Below are 16,271 nucleotides of genomic sequence, written 5' to 3'. Positions count from 1 at the left end.
TTTAAGTCAGTTTTAAGATCAGTGTGCAAAACTGTACATGTCATCCAAATTTCAAGGCTGTATCTTAAACAAGAGGGTCATGATGACCCTGGATCGCTCACCTGAGTAATATGAGCTACATGTTTCAAATGTCAAACTGATGATAAATATTAAGAAAGTCAGTAGGTCACATCCATGGTCAATGAAATTCAGTTTTATGATTTGTGTGCAAAACTGTGTATGTCATCAGAATTTCAAGGCTGTATCTTAAAAAACAAGAAAGTAGGTCAGTAGGTCAAGGTCACAGTCAAGTGACATCATATCACTTGGGTTCATCAGGTAATTATAATTAAACAGTCTCAGATGATTTTTTTAAGTATTTTTCCTATATAACTCACATAATAACTAAGTGACCCCAGGGCGAGGCCTCTTTTAACCCAGGGGCATAATTTGAACAATTTTGGTAGAGGACTACTAGACAATGCATCATACCAAATATCAAAAGCCTAGGTCGTATGGTTTCAGACAGGAAGATTTTTAAAGCTTTTTCCTTTTTAAGTCTATGTAAAACTTGGGACCCCTGGGGCGGAGCCATATTTGACCCTAGGGGGATAATTTGAACAATCTTGGTAGAGGACCACTAGATGATGCTACAAACCAAATATCAAAGCCATAGGCAATGTGGTTTTGTACAAGAAGATTTTCAAAGTTTTCCCTATATAAGTCTATATAAACCATGTGACCACCGGGGTGGGGCCATATTTGACCCTAGGGAGATAATTTGAAAAATTTTGGTAGAGGACCACTAGATGATGCTACAAACCAGATATCAAAGCCCTAGGCCCTGTGGTTTTGGACAAGAAGATTTTTAAAGTTTTTCCTTTTGGTTGCCATGGCAACCAGAGTTCTGCATGGAATTCAATTCTTTGAACAATTTTGAAAGGGGGCCACCCAAGGATCATTCCTGTGAAGTTTGGTGTAATTCTGCCCAGTGGTTTTCAAGAAGATTTTTTTTTAGAAATTTTTGACGGACGACACACTACGCACGACGGACATCAAGCGGTCACAATAGCTCACGTGACAGGTGAGCTAAAAATAGGGGGCCAACCAAAATGAAAAATAGGAGGTGCGCAAGTTCATATCATGATTAAGACTCATGCAAGGTTTCATGAATCTATATCAAATACTTTTTGAGCTAGGCGTGTCACAAGGTGAAAGTGTGCATTTTTGACTATTTCAGGGGCCATAACTCTGAAAATAGGGGGCGGAGCCTGACGAAAAATAAGAGATGCGCAAGTTCATATCATGATTAAGACTCATGCAAGGTTTCATGAATCTACATTAAATACTTTTTGAGCTAGGCGTGTCACAAGGTGAAAATGTGCATTTTTGACTATTTCAGGACCCATAACTCTAAAAATAGGGGGCGAAGCCAGACGAAAAATAGGAGGTGTGCAAGTTGATATCATGATAAAGACTCATGCAAGGTTTCATCAATTTATATCAAATACTTTTTGAGCTAGGCGTGTCACGAACTTCGGACGGACGGACAAGACCAAATCTATATGCCCCCCACCACTCATGGGGGGCACAACTAGAGGTGCTTTTGAGAAAAGCTCATGTCTCCCACAACTGCCTAATCATCTGAATAGTAAGTCAGTCTGTATATACTGTTTACGTGTTGGAGTAAGCAGCCTATTGGTATTTACATGTTGGAGTAACCGGCCTACATCTGTGTATCGGTGGAGTAACCGGCCAACATCTGTGTATCGTTAATTATGTTCAAGGGCCATAATTCCGAAGTACCTGGGCCGATTTGGCTAGTTATCGAACTTGGCCGAGGACTTATTGGCAAACACATTTTGTTCAAGTTTGGTGAAGATCGGATGAGAAACACGACCGAGTGCCGACACCTTTGTGAAAGACAGACAAAGACACACACAAAGACGGAAGTAAATCAATATGTCTCCCACACCACTGTGCGGCGGGAGACATAACAAGCAAATTCGATGAATTGGTATCCCCTGCCGAATGGGTAGGTTGTGAGGAATGGCAAAGAAATATATCCGGTAAAAAGTTAAAGATGTTGCTAAGAAGCAAATAATATCATTAGTCAGGATCAATTTAACAGAAAACACAGGGTAGCCCCCACAGGTACATTTGTCACAAATAAGGGGCAATAATTCAAATATTTGCAGTCTGAAGGGGGTATAGCCTCAACAAACATTTTATGAAAAGGATTCATTATTTTAGGAATATACTGCCATATACTTTTTGAGCTATGAGCATAACAAACAAAAAAATCCCCTATTTTGGCTATTTCAAGAGTCATAACTCTGTAATAAGCGCTAAGATTCCCAAGAAGAATGCCAAGTGTGCAAGGTCACATTATGATAAAGACTCAGGCAAGGTTTCATGAATTTACATCAAATACTTTTTGAGCTAGGCACATTATTAGGTGAAAATGCGCATTTTTGACTATTTCAGGGGCCATAACTTTAAAAATAGGGGGTGGAGCCAGCCAAAAAATAAGAGGTGCGCAAGTTTATATCATGATAAAGACTCATACAAGGTTTCATCCATTTATATCATATACTTTTTGAGCTAGGTGTGTCACAAGGTGAAAATGTGCATTTTTTACCATTTCAGGGGCCGTAAGGCCATACCAAATTGATTTGTCATTCGTCGGAACTACCGCATCAATAATTTCATTCCCAAGAAAAAGAAAAAAAAATTCACCCGCCCGCACGTACATAAAAATCTCCGAAATTATTCTTTTTCCGCTTACGCGGTCCGGAATGATAACGGCAGAACAGGTTTTATCGCTGTTTTAATGCGTAAAAGTGATATTGATCGGAATTCATGCGTTCGTAATACATGTAGCTGATGACTCAAACTCAAAAAGTCAAGAATTATGATGTTGTTCATCATTTGTTTTAAATCTGGAGTGTCTGTGCTAGTGCCACACATGGCCTTCGATGTGCCGGTAGGTGATGAAGTAGGCACGTTCTACGATTATTCAATACAGTGAAAAGAACAAAGCCCGACTTGTAAGACGTGCACAGGGATTCAATAAAAAATATTTGGATTAAACATAGAAATATTGTTCAGATAAAGTCTTCAAACCATTTGTTATCAGTTGTTTAGTTCAGTGTTTTAGATCTAGAGCCAAAGCCAGTGCTTTCTTAAAAAAAAAGAAAAGTTTGTTCACAGATCCTGACTGATCCATTACATTAATTGTCTCGAGCCCAAATCGTTTTGAACGAAACTTCTTTAGTACTGCAGTCAGATATTCTATCAAAATGCATATATTCAATTTAAAAAAAATGTTTAGCTTTTCAAATAAGTAGTGTAGATATAAAAAATAATTTATGTCGTATTGTAACCCCAATTTTCCCTGTTTGTATATTAATTTGCTGTGAATTGATTGAAACAAAGAATCTGAAAAAACAGACCTTCCCAACTCAAAATTTCTTGGTCAGTCAAAGCACAACAAATAACACTTTTAAGAGTCACCATATTGGGATCATTTTTTTGTCCGTCTGTTATCATTTTTGACTGAAATGAACCTCTACCACAAAAACTTAAGCTAGCCTGATCTGTTAAGAAATTATTCCAATGGGATTCGAGCAATGTCGAAGCATTTAATAGTGTGCCCAACTCCGTTTGGTCTCATTGGTCAAGTGATTTATTACTTTCCCCTCACCTCTACCGTTAGGAGTTTCACTAGGGGCACAAAGTTGCTCATGTGTCTAAGCCATCTAACTGGGTTTCAGAAGATATGTTATTCCACTTGAGTGCCCGTTTTGTCTTAAATATTCCTCATTCTCTGCCGTTAAATGGACACGCCTTCAGATTAATGTATAACAATCAAAATTAAAAATACGACACTCATCTCTTAGTAATTGTAAATACAAAATAAAAACAAAGTGATTCAGTGAGTTTCAACAAGAATTTATTTGCAAAACCATCGATATAGTCTTTAAAACATATAGAAAAGCTATCTACTGTGTTAGTCACACTGTGAATGTTTAAGTTCTGTGTTATTCTTAAAACAAGAGCACCGCCTTGCGGGTGCTGACGCTCATCTGATTTTTTTTGTGTAATAGAAATATTGTCCTACCCATGATTTTCTAAGTATAAAATGGGCCATCATTCTTGCAAAAAGCAGGATAGAGTTATGTTTCTTGATGTACAGTGTCCACTTATGATGGTGAAAAACTGTTGCAAGTTTTAAAGCAATAGCTTTGATAGTTTATGAGAAAAGTCAACTTAAACATAATACTCAACCAAGAAAATGATTTTCTAAGTCCAAAAGGGGCAATAATTATTGCAAAAAGCAGGATGGAGTTATGTTGCTTGCTATACAGGGTCAGCTTATGATGGTGAACAAGTGTTGCAAGTTTCAAAGCAATAGCTTTGATAGTTTAAGAGAAAAAGTTGACCTAAACATAAAACTTAACCAAGAAATCTGATATTTTCTAAGTCCAAAAGGGGCCATAAATCTTGCAAAAAGCAGGATGGAGTTATGTTTCTTGCTGTACAGGGTCAGCTTATGATGGTGAACAAGTGTTGCAAGTTTTAAAGCAATAGCTTTGATAGTTTAGGATAAAAGCTGACCTAAACATAAAACTTAACCAAGAAAACTGATTTTCTAAGTCCAAAAGGGGCAATAATTCTTGCAAAAAGCAAGATGGAGTTATGTTTCTTGGTGTACAGGGTCTGCTTATGATGGTGAACAAGTATTCCAAGTTTCAAAGCAATAGCTTTGATAGTTTAGGAGAAAAGTTGACCTAAACATAAAACTTAACCAAGAAATCTGATATTTTATAAGTACAAAAGGGGCCATAAATCTTGCAAAAAGCAAGATGGAGTTATGTTTCTTGCTATACAGGGTCAGCTTATGAGGGTGAACAAGTATTCCAAGTTTCAAAGCAATAGCTTTGATAGTTTAGGAGAAAAGCTGTCCTAAACATAAAACTTAACCAGGCAACGCCGACGCAGACGCCGACGCCGACAACCGCTCAAGTGATGACAATAACTCATCATTTTTTTTCAAAAAATCAGATGAGCTAAAAATGTTAACTTAATGTATAATCATAACTGCCAAAAAAAAAAAAAAAAAAAATAACTGCTCGCTCCATGTAAAAGCTACCCGCCTCTGAAAAAATCAAAATTGAGAAAAGAAAAAAAAAATTCGCTCGATCGCTCCCATTTTTTTTGAAAATTCTCCGAAGAACTATGAATCAATTTGGTATGGCCTAACTCTATAAATAGGGGGCAGACTCAGATGAAAAATAAGAGGTGCGCAAGTTCATATCATGATAAAGACTCATGCGAGGTTTAATCAATTTATATTAAACACTTTTTGAGCTAGGCACGTCACAAGGTGAAAATGTGTATTTTTGACTATTTCAGGAGCCATAACTCTGGAAATAGGGGGTGGAGCCAGACAAAAAATAGGAGGTGCGCAAGTTCATATCATGATTAAGACTCATGCAAGGTTTCATGAATCTATATCAAATACTTTTTAAGCTAGGCATAACTCTGGAACCCATAATGGGATCTGGCCAGTTCAAGAAAGGAACCAAGATCTTATGGTGATACAAGTTGTGTGCAAGTTTGGTAAAAATTAAAATCATAAATGAAACCTCGTGCAGACAAGAAATTGTTGACGGACGGACACACACACGGACTGACCATGGACGAAGGGTGATCACAAAAGCTCACCTTGTCACTATGCGACAGGTGAGCTAAAAACAAATGTATGACTTAAGGAATATGAACACTAAAACGTCTTTACAGTGAAATTAAAACATCGTACTAGAATTTCCCGCCAAGATTGGTATTTTGAATCAAAATTTAACAGGCGATTAGTTAAAAGTCTGTTAAAGTTTTGAACAACTGAGCTCTGTCATAAATGTGGCCTCCAGTGTTAACAAGCTTTTCTTTTGATTTGACCTGGAGACCTAGTTTTAACCCCACATGATCCAGATTCGAACCTGACCTAAAGATCAAGATTAACATTCTGACCAAGTTTCATGAAGATACAGTCATAAATGTGGCCTCTAGAGTGTTAACAAGCTTTTCCTTTGATTTGACCTGGTGACCTAGTTTCTGACCCCAGATAACCCAATATTGAACTTGTCCAAGATTTGATTGAGGGTAACATTCTGACCAAGTTTCATTAAGATTGGGCCAAAATTGTGACCTCTAGAGTGTTAACAGTCAAATTGTTGATGACGGATGGACGACGGACACAGGACGTCCACAAAAGCTCATCTTGAGCACTTCCTGTTCAGTGCTTAAAAGAAGGAAAAACATTTTTTTTTTTTTATGTAAACAAACATCCCAACTTACAGGTGCTAGTTGTCTTCCTTCGTCTCTTGGCTGGAGGGGGTGGGGGACCACCACCATTTATGTGGTAGTATTTCACATGGTAGTCCAGTAAGTGTTCCTTTCTAAATCCTTTGTTACATCCCTCATACTGACACTTGAACTGATTATGATCAGATTCTACTACAAATGCCTTTGGCGGAAGGGGTCCATACAGTGGAACTGGAAATGTATAAATATTTAACATTTTTAATCTCAAATGTCAGTGAAACTGAAGGAAACTTAATATTAAAAACATGTGTAAAAAACAAACAAATCTCCCCCATTAAATCTGTCTACATTATCATGGATTGTGAAAGAAAAGTGGTTAAACGTTAAGATTAAGCCTGAAAAAGCTCAATAGTTTGTTGCGACTGGTGAAGCTTTAAATCTAGATTTCTGGATAAACAGAGATGTATCAACCCTTTAATCATCAAGCTATCAACTGAATAAACCAATCATACCATGTGTTTGACTCTGAGCTTGAGTGAGTAATTCACCTGTGCTGTTTCCAGACTCCTGCTTTATATCTGAAGTCTCCACCTACAACACGTAATTATGTAAAAATCTAGATATATTCTTTCAAACTGTATATACTATAACCATTTATGAGTGTGGCTAAGCAAATAAAATACAGCATGCTTTTCTTTTGTACATATCTTTGGTTCTAACATCGGACATTCTGTTTAACTACAATGAACACACTGACCAATATCATATGTTACATTCTATATGTTACATATTTGATGTGAGGAGTGATGAAAACAGGGCAGTACAGAAGATAAAGTGAAACTGAGAACTGTGCTATAAAGTTTGACCTGAAACATGAGCTGTTTATTAATCATGTCTGTTCCCTAGACGGCCAAGTATCATGGAAAGATCCTCTCCCAGATTTATAAAATGGGGGCACTTGCCAACTTTAAGGGGCTGTTAGAGCTGAAAATATGATCTTATGTGAATTGTAGGCTAAAGAGTTCTTTAGTCATTTTTCTGACTTTTTTTTCAGTCTCAAGGTCACTTTGACTTTGACCTATGATCTACTGTCTCCCAAAACATTACAGATCATCCGCTTACCACAGGAGTGTAAAGGCAGCAGGCCAAAGGATTCTCAAGTACCAGAGCTGAAACCATTTTCAATCTAAAGATCACTTCCAGCGTGACCTTTGACCTACTATCTGGAGCATAGAAGGGCCATCTACTGACTATAGGCAATCATCCTATGAAGTTTGACAACTCTTGGTCAAACCATTCTTTATTCATTGCATGAAAATAGTTTTCAGTCTCAAAGTCCTTGTGACCTTGACTCAAAACGATATGGGTCATCTACTGACCAATGACTATCATCCTACGAAGTATGATAACAGAAGGACAAAGTGTTCTAGAATTGACAGAACCTGTTTCCTGACATGAGGTCATAGGGCTCATTTTCTGACCAGAAGCAATCATCCTATGAAGTTTCAATAATATTATTTGAAGCACTTGTGGTTACTCAGTAGAACTGTTTTCAGTCTCAAGGTCATTAAGATGTTGACTTTTGAAATACTGACTCATAATGATAGTGGTCATCTTACATTATCATTTTACAAACTTTATGGCTGTATGTCAGTGTTCTTTACTTAATTAGCAGAAACCGTTTACAGTCTCAATTGAGGTCTATGTGACCTTGACCTTTGACCTATAACTGAAAAGAGATCATCGACTGACTACCGGCCATCGTCATATGAAGTTTGACTATTGTAGGCCAAAGTGTTCTTCCTTCTTGAGCAAATACAGCTTTCAGTCTCAATGTCACTGTGACCTTGACCACTGACCTACTGACCCCGTAACAAATTCATGGGTCATTTACTGACCACAGGCAATCATCCCATGAAGTTTGACCATTGTGAGACAAAGCATTCTCTATCTATTGATCGGAAACAAGATGGTCCACAAACTGACAAAGATCAAAATAAAATACCCTTTCTACTTCGAAGGGGAGCAAAAATATAATGCTGAAAAAGACGGTGACACTAACAAGAGATCACAGAGTGATCTTGGCGCCCACCAATGTGCCATTTTTGAGTGTTCCAAATTTCAAGACTTACTGACTAGCTCAAGGTCAAATTCCATTTCCGTTCACAACACAAATCTATGCATGTGGTCCAGATTTGAAGCCTGTACCTTCAAAAATGTGAAAGTAGGTCACTAGGTCAATGTCAAGGACAAAGTTTGTTTCGGTACACAAAACTATGCATGTGGTCCTAAATTTGAAGCCTGTAGCTACAGAAATGTGAAAGTAGGTCACTAGGTCAATCTTAAGGTCAAAGTTCATTTCGGTACACAAAACTATGCAAGTGGTCCAAATTTGAAGGCTGTAGCTTGAGAAATGTAAAAGTAGGTCACTAGGTCAAAATCCAGGTCAAATTCTACTTTGGAATACAAAACTATGCATGTGGTCCAAATTTGAAGCCTGTACCTACAGAAATGTGAAAGTAGGTCACTAGGTCAATGTAAAGGTCAAAGTTTGTTTCGGTACACAAAACTATGCATGTGGTCCAAATTTGAAGGCTGTAGCTTGAGAAATGTAAAAGTAGGTCACTAGGTCAAAATCAAGGTCAAATTTTATTTCGGTATACAAAACTATGCATGTGGTCCAAATTTGAAGCCTGTACCTTAAAAATGTGAAAGTAGGTCACTAGGTCAATGCAAAGGTCAAAGGTCATTTCAGTACTCAAAACTATGCAAGTGGTCCAAATTTGAAGGCTGTAGCTTGAGAAATGTAAAAGTAGGTCACTAGGTCAAAATCAAGGTCAAATTTTATTTCAGAATACAAAACTATGCATGTGGTCCAAATTTGAAGCCTGTACCTTCAAAAATGTGAAAGTAGGTCACTAGGTCAATGTCAAGGTCAAAGTTTTTTTCGGTACACAAAACTATGCATGCAGTCCAAATTTGAAGGCTGTAGCTTGAGAAATGTGAAAGTAGGTCACTAGGTCAAAATCAATGTCAAATTTCATTTTGAAACATGAAACTATGCATATGGTCCAAATTTGATGCCTGTACCTTCAAAAATGTGAAAGTAGGTCACTAGGTCAAAATAAAGGTCAAAGTTTTTTCCAGTGCACAAAATTATGCAAGTGGTCCAAATTTGAAGGCTGTAGCTACAGAAATGTGAAAGTAGGTCACTAGGTCAAAATCAAGGTCAACTCATGTCAAGGTTCATCTTGCCACTCAAAAATATACATGTGGTCCAAGTTTGAATGTTGTAGTTACTGACAAGAACATTTTAAAAGCTTTTCCCTATATAAGTCTATATGAACCATGTGACCCCCGGGGCGGGGCATATTTAACCCTAGGAGGATAATTTGAACAAACTTGGTACAGAACCACTAGATGATGCTACATTACAAGTATCAAAGCCCTAGGCTTTGTGGTTTGGACAAGAAGATTTTCAAAGTTTTTCCCTATGTAAGTCTATGTAAACCATATGACCCCCAGGGCGGGGCCATATTTGACCCTAGGGGTATAATTTGAATAATCTTAGTTGAAGACCACTAGATGATGTCACATACAAAATATCAAAGCCCTAGGCCCTGTGGTTTTGGACAAGAGGTTATTCAAAGTTTTTCCCTATATAAGTCTATATAAACCATGTGACCCCCAGGGCGGGGCCATATTTGACCCCAGAGAAATAATTTGAATCATCTTGGTAGAGGACCACTAGATCATGCTTCATACCAAATATCAAAGCCCTAGGCTCTGTGGTTTTGGACAAGAAGGTTTTCAAAGTTTTTCCCTATATAAATCTATATAAATTATAGAAATAAACAAAGGGCCATAACTCACTCATAAATTGTTGAACCAGTCTGATTTTCAGGGGGACACAACTAGGGTACCAATACATCATTCTGACAAAGTTTGGTCAAAATCCCCCCAGTAGTTTCTGAGGAGATGCGATAACGAGAAATTGTTAACGGACGGACGGACGGACGGAATGACGGACGGACGGACCACGGACGCAGAGTGATTTTAATAGCCCACCATCTGATGATGGTGGGCTAAAAATGCATCATTCTTCAACAAAGCTAAGAATAATTTTGATTTTACTGAAATCCTGGAGATAATGCATCCATGATGACCCTAAATTGCTCACCTGAGTAATATAAGCCACATGTTTCAAATGGCAAACTGATGCTAAAATATTAGAAAGTAGGTAAGTAGGTCACATTCATGGCAACTGAATGTCAGTTTTAAGATCAGTATGCCAAACTGTACATGTCATCAAAATTTCAAGGCTGTATCTCAAAAAACAAGAAAGTAGGTCAGTAGGTCAAGGTTACAGTAAGGTGACATAATTTACTTGGTACATCAGGTAAATATAATTAAACATCCAAAAATATATCTAAAAAATTTTGAAGTTTTTTTCCCTTTTAAAAACTCAATAACAAGTGTCTACCGGGGCGGGCCTTTTTCCCCCCAGGGGCAAATTAAACCCAACCTGTTAGAGGTCCACTAGGAAAATGAACTCCCAAAACAAAGGCCGGCCCTTTGAACTTTCAGACAAAAAGATTTTTTTTTTTCCCCTATTAAGTTTTGTTAAACTTGGGCCCCCGGGACGGGCCTCTTTTCACCCCAGGGTAAAAATTTGCAAAATTTTGGCAGGGGCATAAGGAAAATGCAACACACCACATAAAAAAAGCCTGGGCCTGCAGTTTCAAAACAAGATATTTTTAAATTTTTTCCCCTATATTATTTTTAAAAATTTGGGATCCCCATCCGGGGGCCTCTTTTACCCTGGGCACAATTAAAAATTTTTCAAAGGGGACCACAAGGCAATCTACATACAAATATAAAAGGGCCGGGTCTTTATTTCAACAAGATATTTTAAATTTTTTTTCCTAAAACCTTATAAAACTTGGGGCCCCCCCGGGGCAGGCCCCCGGGGTAAAAATTTAACACTTTTGTTAAGGACCACAAGGCAATGCTACATCCCAAAATACCCCAAGGTTAGGTTTTTGGGGTTTAACAAAGTTTTTTATTTTTTTTTCCTTTAAAATCATGAAAAACTTGTGACCCCGGGGGGGGGCCTCTTTTCAACCCGGGGCACAATTTAAAAAAATCTTTTAGAGGACCAAAAAGACTTCAAAGCCAAAAATAAAGGGCCCAAATCTTGGGGTTTTGGGAAAAGAAGATTTTTAAAGTTTTTCCTTCATTTGCCGGGCAACCGATTTCGCATGGAATTAATTCTTTGAACAATTTAAAAGGGGACCACCAAGGATCATTCCTGTAAAGTTTGGTGAAATTTTCGCCCATGGTTTTAAGAAATTTTTTTAGAAAATGTTGACGGACACAGACGGACGACAGACATTGAGGGCCCAAAAGCTTTGGGTTCAGGTGAGCTAAGAAAACCCCAAATTTTAATCCCTGTGAGGGAAAATTTTGGTGCAGTATCCCAAAACTCTCCATGTAGCAAAGATGGACACCCATCAATATTTTCACACATTTACGAATATCATATCCATTTCATTACATACCTTGTTACTATCAGTAAATTCAGTTTGTGTAGAGACAGGTTCTGTCTTGATCTGTATTTCTGCAGAAACATTTTCTCCACTTCCAGGAACTGCTGAATCACTGAACAAGCCTGGAATTACCAGTCTCCTCTTTTTTGTTCTTGACTGTCTCTTCTCTCTTTCTGCTGAGGTTTCTTTTCCATTTCTGATTTAAACCCTTCTCCCCGATCAAACCCCCCCTTTTTATTCTGGACCACTGCAAAATAAGTAAAACCTCTGTAAAGGGAGCATGAAAAACTCTAAAAGGCTCTACACTCTTTTAAATGCGTCCAGTAATTGCCTGGTCTTGAAATTATTTTCTGACAAAAATTTTTAAAAGGGAAAATACATTGAATCTAAGGACAAATAAAACAAGATTTCAGTTTTTCCCACACAGTAAACCTGGTAAGACCACCTCGAACAGAGCACCGGGTTTAAAGACCACATTTTCCTTTTTCCATTTTAACATTACATGTTTTTTTAACCTGAATAACGCCCAATAAAGACCATATTTTGGCTCTCCCAAGGGTGGTCTTTGTAGACAGGTTTGACTGTACATACATATATGGAAACCATACCCTCTGACCATGAAGTTTTTTGACGAAACGGAATAAATTTGTACAATTTTCGTAAATAGTAACACAAAGATATTTGTTTTAAAAAAATCTAACAGTTTCATATAAAAGATTTTTAATGTTCCACTGTATACATACTGGAAAATTTACACTCCCTGGTGGCCAATTTTTTCAATGAATCAAACAATTTGAACAATTTGGCTTTTGGGGAAAATTTCAAAATCAGGCCAAAATTTTTCAACAAGAAGATTTTTTAATTTCCCTTTTTTACATACATAAAAGTGCCATGACCCATACAGCCATTTTTTTTGACAACTTGTGAGAAATTTGTAAACATTGGTAGGGTTCCCAAAAGGGGACCTTTTTGTGTGAAATAAATTATTTCAAAATCGATAGGGGTTTGGGGAGATGTCTTTTTAAAAATTTTGTCTACTTTTACCAAAAGCAAAACCATTTTATAAATTTTAAATAAAAGTTTAATTTTAAACAAAAGCTGTCATTTTTTAGTACAAATGCCCGAAGCATGCCTAAGAATGCAAGCTGTCTGCGCAAAAAAATCACACATCATTTCGTGACCTTGACCTAAGAGACATGTGTCATAAGCATGACACACCTTCTCAATATCGTTAACATTTGTGTCAAATTATTTTTAAAAGCCCTTGAAAATGCAGTTACAGACCAGAAAAAACACCTTTGACTTCTAAGTGTGCCCTTTACCTTGGAGCTAGGGGTTTGGGTCTTTGCATGACACCCATCTCATTATAGGGCACATTTATGCCAAGTTTTTTTTTAGAACCCCTTCATCAAGGGTAGATTTAGGCCCGGGACAAAAACAGCCCATTTTAAACCTTTAACCCTAATTTGCCCTTTGACCTTGAGCCGGGGTCAAATTTTTGTGCAAGACACATCGTCTCAATATAGGGAATATTTAACCCAAGTAATTTCAAAATCCCTTGATGAATGGCAATTTAAAGGACAGAACACGAAAAACCCTGTTAACCCCTTTGACTTCTAAGTGTGCCCTACCTTGAGCAAATGTCGGGTTTTGTGCAAGTTGTCTCATTTGGGGAACTTTTTATACAAAGTTATTTAAAAATCCCTTTATGGAGGGAAAAGGTTACAGTTCGAACAAGAATATAAGGGACCCAAAACACTCCGGATGAGGGGACAGTGCATTTTAAAAAAAAAAATTGGGGGGCGGGGGGGTGGGTGTGACCGGGGCAGGGGGAGTGACCGGGGGGGGTACAACAATTTCACATGTTGAAAAAAAATTTCATAAAAAAAAGACAGTTTTAAAAAAATTCTACCAAAAGGTTAGTTTTTTAGTAAAATAAAAAATTTAAGGGACAAAAATCGAATTACAAAAGACTCCTGATAAAACTGTGGTGCATTTCCACATTATAGTGATCTATACTTAATTTAAGTTTCATAGTTCTAAATCAAATACATGTATGTCACAAGTGAGAAATTGCTAATTTTATAACCTATATATTTAACACCAGAAGCTAAAAGGGCCAAAACTCTGGTGTTACTTGGGCAATAAAACTGAAACTTGAGGGGCAAATTTCCCTATATGTGAACAGGTTATAAGTTTTATTTTAAATATTCCAAACCGCTTCCTGATATGGCTGGGGTGGACGGCAAGCCAAACAATCCCCACCCTTGGGCAGGGGAAAAAAAATTTAAAATGAAGGTAAAATATGAAAATTAATAAAATCTTTTTTTATTATGCGAGTATTAAATAATAAAACTAGAAAGGGGTTCCATGGGACACAGATCCCCCCACTACATGAAAAAGGGACCACATCAACTTGGGAAAACAATATGTTGCTATTTAAAAAAAAATGAAAACTAGAAATTTCCCATGGACACAGATGCCCCCACACATGACAAAGGACAAAAAAATTTTTTTCCTTGGTCAGGGGGCCAAATCCTAAATACTGAATGAATCCGCGCGAAACCCAGTGCACAATGCCATGCGCCCCAACCTCCTGAAACTTTGTTGACTCTGGACAAATACTTTTGGACTACGCGCGACCAACATTAAAATGAAAAATTTTTTAACAAGTCGGGGGCCATAACCCCACAGACTAAATGAATCGGGAATAAAATCCAAAACCCCCGGGTTTCACAACTGCCATTGACCAACTTTCCTGTAAACCGGTGCCCCTTGGGGAAAATACTTTTGGGGCAAACGCGCGACACAAATTAAAACTAGAGATTTTTTTGAGAAAAGGCAGCCCCCACAACTGCCCCTTTAAAAATTTTATTTTCTCTAATTTTTTTAGACGGGGGGACCAATTAGATGTCGGGATGAGTGGATCCAATCGTAATAAAGGGCCATAAATCATAATGCCTGGGGGGATTTTGGCGTTATCGAACTTGGTAAGGTTTTATCCAAAAAATTTTTGTTCAAGTTTGGGAAGATCGGATGAAAATGTTTGACTTAGAGAGGGGGAACAAGAGTAAAAGACGATTTTTTCGGTAATTAAAGGGGCCGTAACTCAAAATGCCTAACAATTTTTGGGCTAGTTATCGAATTTGGCCGAGGTTCAGGGTCAAAACATTTTTCAAGTTTGGTAAGACGATAGAAATTTTCGACTTAGAGTGCGGACAAGAGTAAAAGGCCGATTTTTCGAAATTCAAAGGGCCGAAACTCCAAAATCCCTGGACGTTTTGGGCTAGTTATCGAACTTGGCCGAGGTCTCAGGGTCAAACACATTTTGTCAAGTTGGGTAAACATGGGATGAGAAATGTTTGATTAAGAGTGCGGACATGAATAAAGGCCCAAATTTTTCATATTAAAGGGGCCGTAACTCCAAAATGCCTGGACCGATTTGGCTATTTCAAACTCGGGCCGAGGTTCAGGTAAAACACTTTTTGTTCAATTTTGGTGAAAAACAATGAGAAATTTTGATTAAAGGGGCGGACAAGAAAAAAAGGCCAATTTTTTGGAAATTCAAGGCTTAACTCCAAAAGCCGGACCGTTTGGCTATTACAAACCTGGCCGGGTCTCAGGTAAAAACACATTTGTTTTAAGTTGGTGAAGATTAGTTAAAAATATTCGAATCAGATTTCGGACAAAAGTAAAAAGACCGTTTTTTTGGAAAATTCAAGGCCCAAAACCCAAACGCCGGACCGTTTTGGGGCTAGTTATCGAATTTGGCCAGGTTTTATGGTCAAAACATTTTGTTCAAGTTTGGTGAAAATCGGTGAGAAATTTTTCAAATTAGAGTGCGAAAAGCTTTTGACAGACACAAACAGCCCACCAGACAGACTGGGGAAAATCAAATGTCTCCACACCACTGTGTGGGGGGGAACATAAGACCAAAATTTTTAACAAGTAGGGCCTAATTCCTAAAAGGGACGTGAATGCGGATGCGAAACCCCCAGGTGCACAACGAAACATGGCCCAAAAATTTCCTGTAAACTTTGGTGACCTAGTCAAATACTTTGGAAACTACACCGACACAATTTTAAAATGCCCAAATTTTTTTACTAAGTAGGGCCTAACTCCTACACGAGAATGAATCTGGATGCAAAACCCCCGGTCAAAAAATTACATCGCCAAACATTCCTGAAATTTTTTGACTCTACATCAAATACTTTTGGAGTTAGGGCGACTAACATTCTCGGGATGACGGACAAGGGCAAATCTTTAGCCCCCCCCCCCCGCCCAAAAGGGGGGCATAAAAAAAACCCCTTATAAGTACAATAAAACATATATGCTTTTTGGAGTAAAACCCCAGGTGCACAACTGCACTGCTGACCAACATTCCTGAAAAATTTTGGGCCAAGCAAAATTTTTTGA

The 16,271-nt window shown here is 37.8% G+C and overlaps 1 protein-coding gene across 1 annotated transcript in view; it reads right to left on the bottom strand.

Moving 5' to 3' along the window:
* LOC123550537 (PHD finger protein 20-like) overlaps nucleotides 1–16,271 on the bottom strand; it is a 117,515-nt gene that overhangs the window by 34,275 nt on the left and 66,969 nt on the right. Inside the window, exons 9-11 of the mRNA XM_053546774.1 lie at nucleotides 11,868–12,051; nucleotides 6,819–6,897; nucleotides 6,340–6,537 (exon numbers count right to left, since the gene is read on the bottom strand). Of these exons, the coding sequence (XP_053402749.1) occupies nucleotides 6,340–6,537; nucleotides 6,819–6,897; nucleotides 11,868–12,051 (461 nt within the window). The remainder of the gene's footprint in view (nucleotides 1–6,339; nucleotides 6,538–6,818; nucleotides 6,898–11,867; nucleotides 12,052–16,271) is intronic.

This window comes from Mercenaria mercenaria, chromosome 6 (assembly GCF_021730395.1).
Source record: "Mercenaria mercenaria strain notata chromosome 6, MADL_Memer_1, whole genome shotgun sequence".
Classification (NCBI taxonomy): domain Eukaryota; kingdom Metazoa; phylum Mollusca; class Bivalvia; order Venerida; family Veneridae; genus Mercenaria; species Mercenaria mercenaria.
The sequence above is the reverse complement of the archived record's forward strand: the minus strand, read 5'-3'. Positions and strand labels throughout refer to the sequence as shown.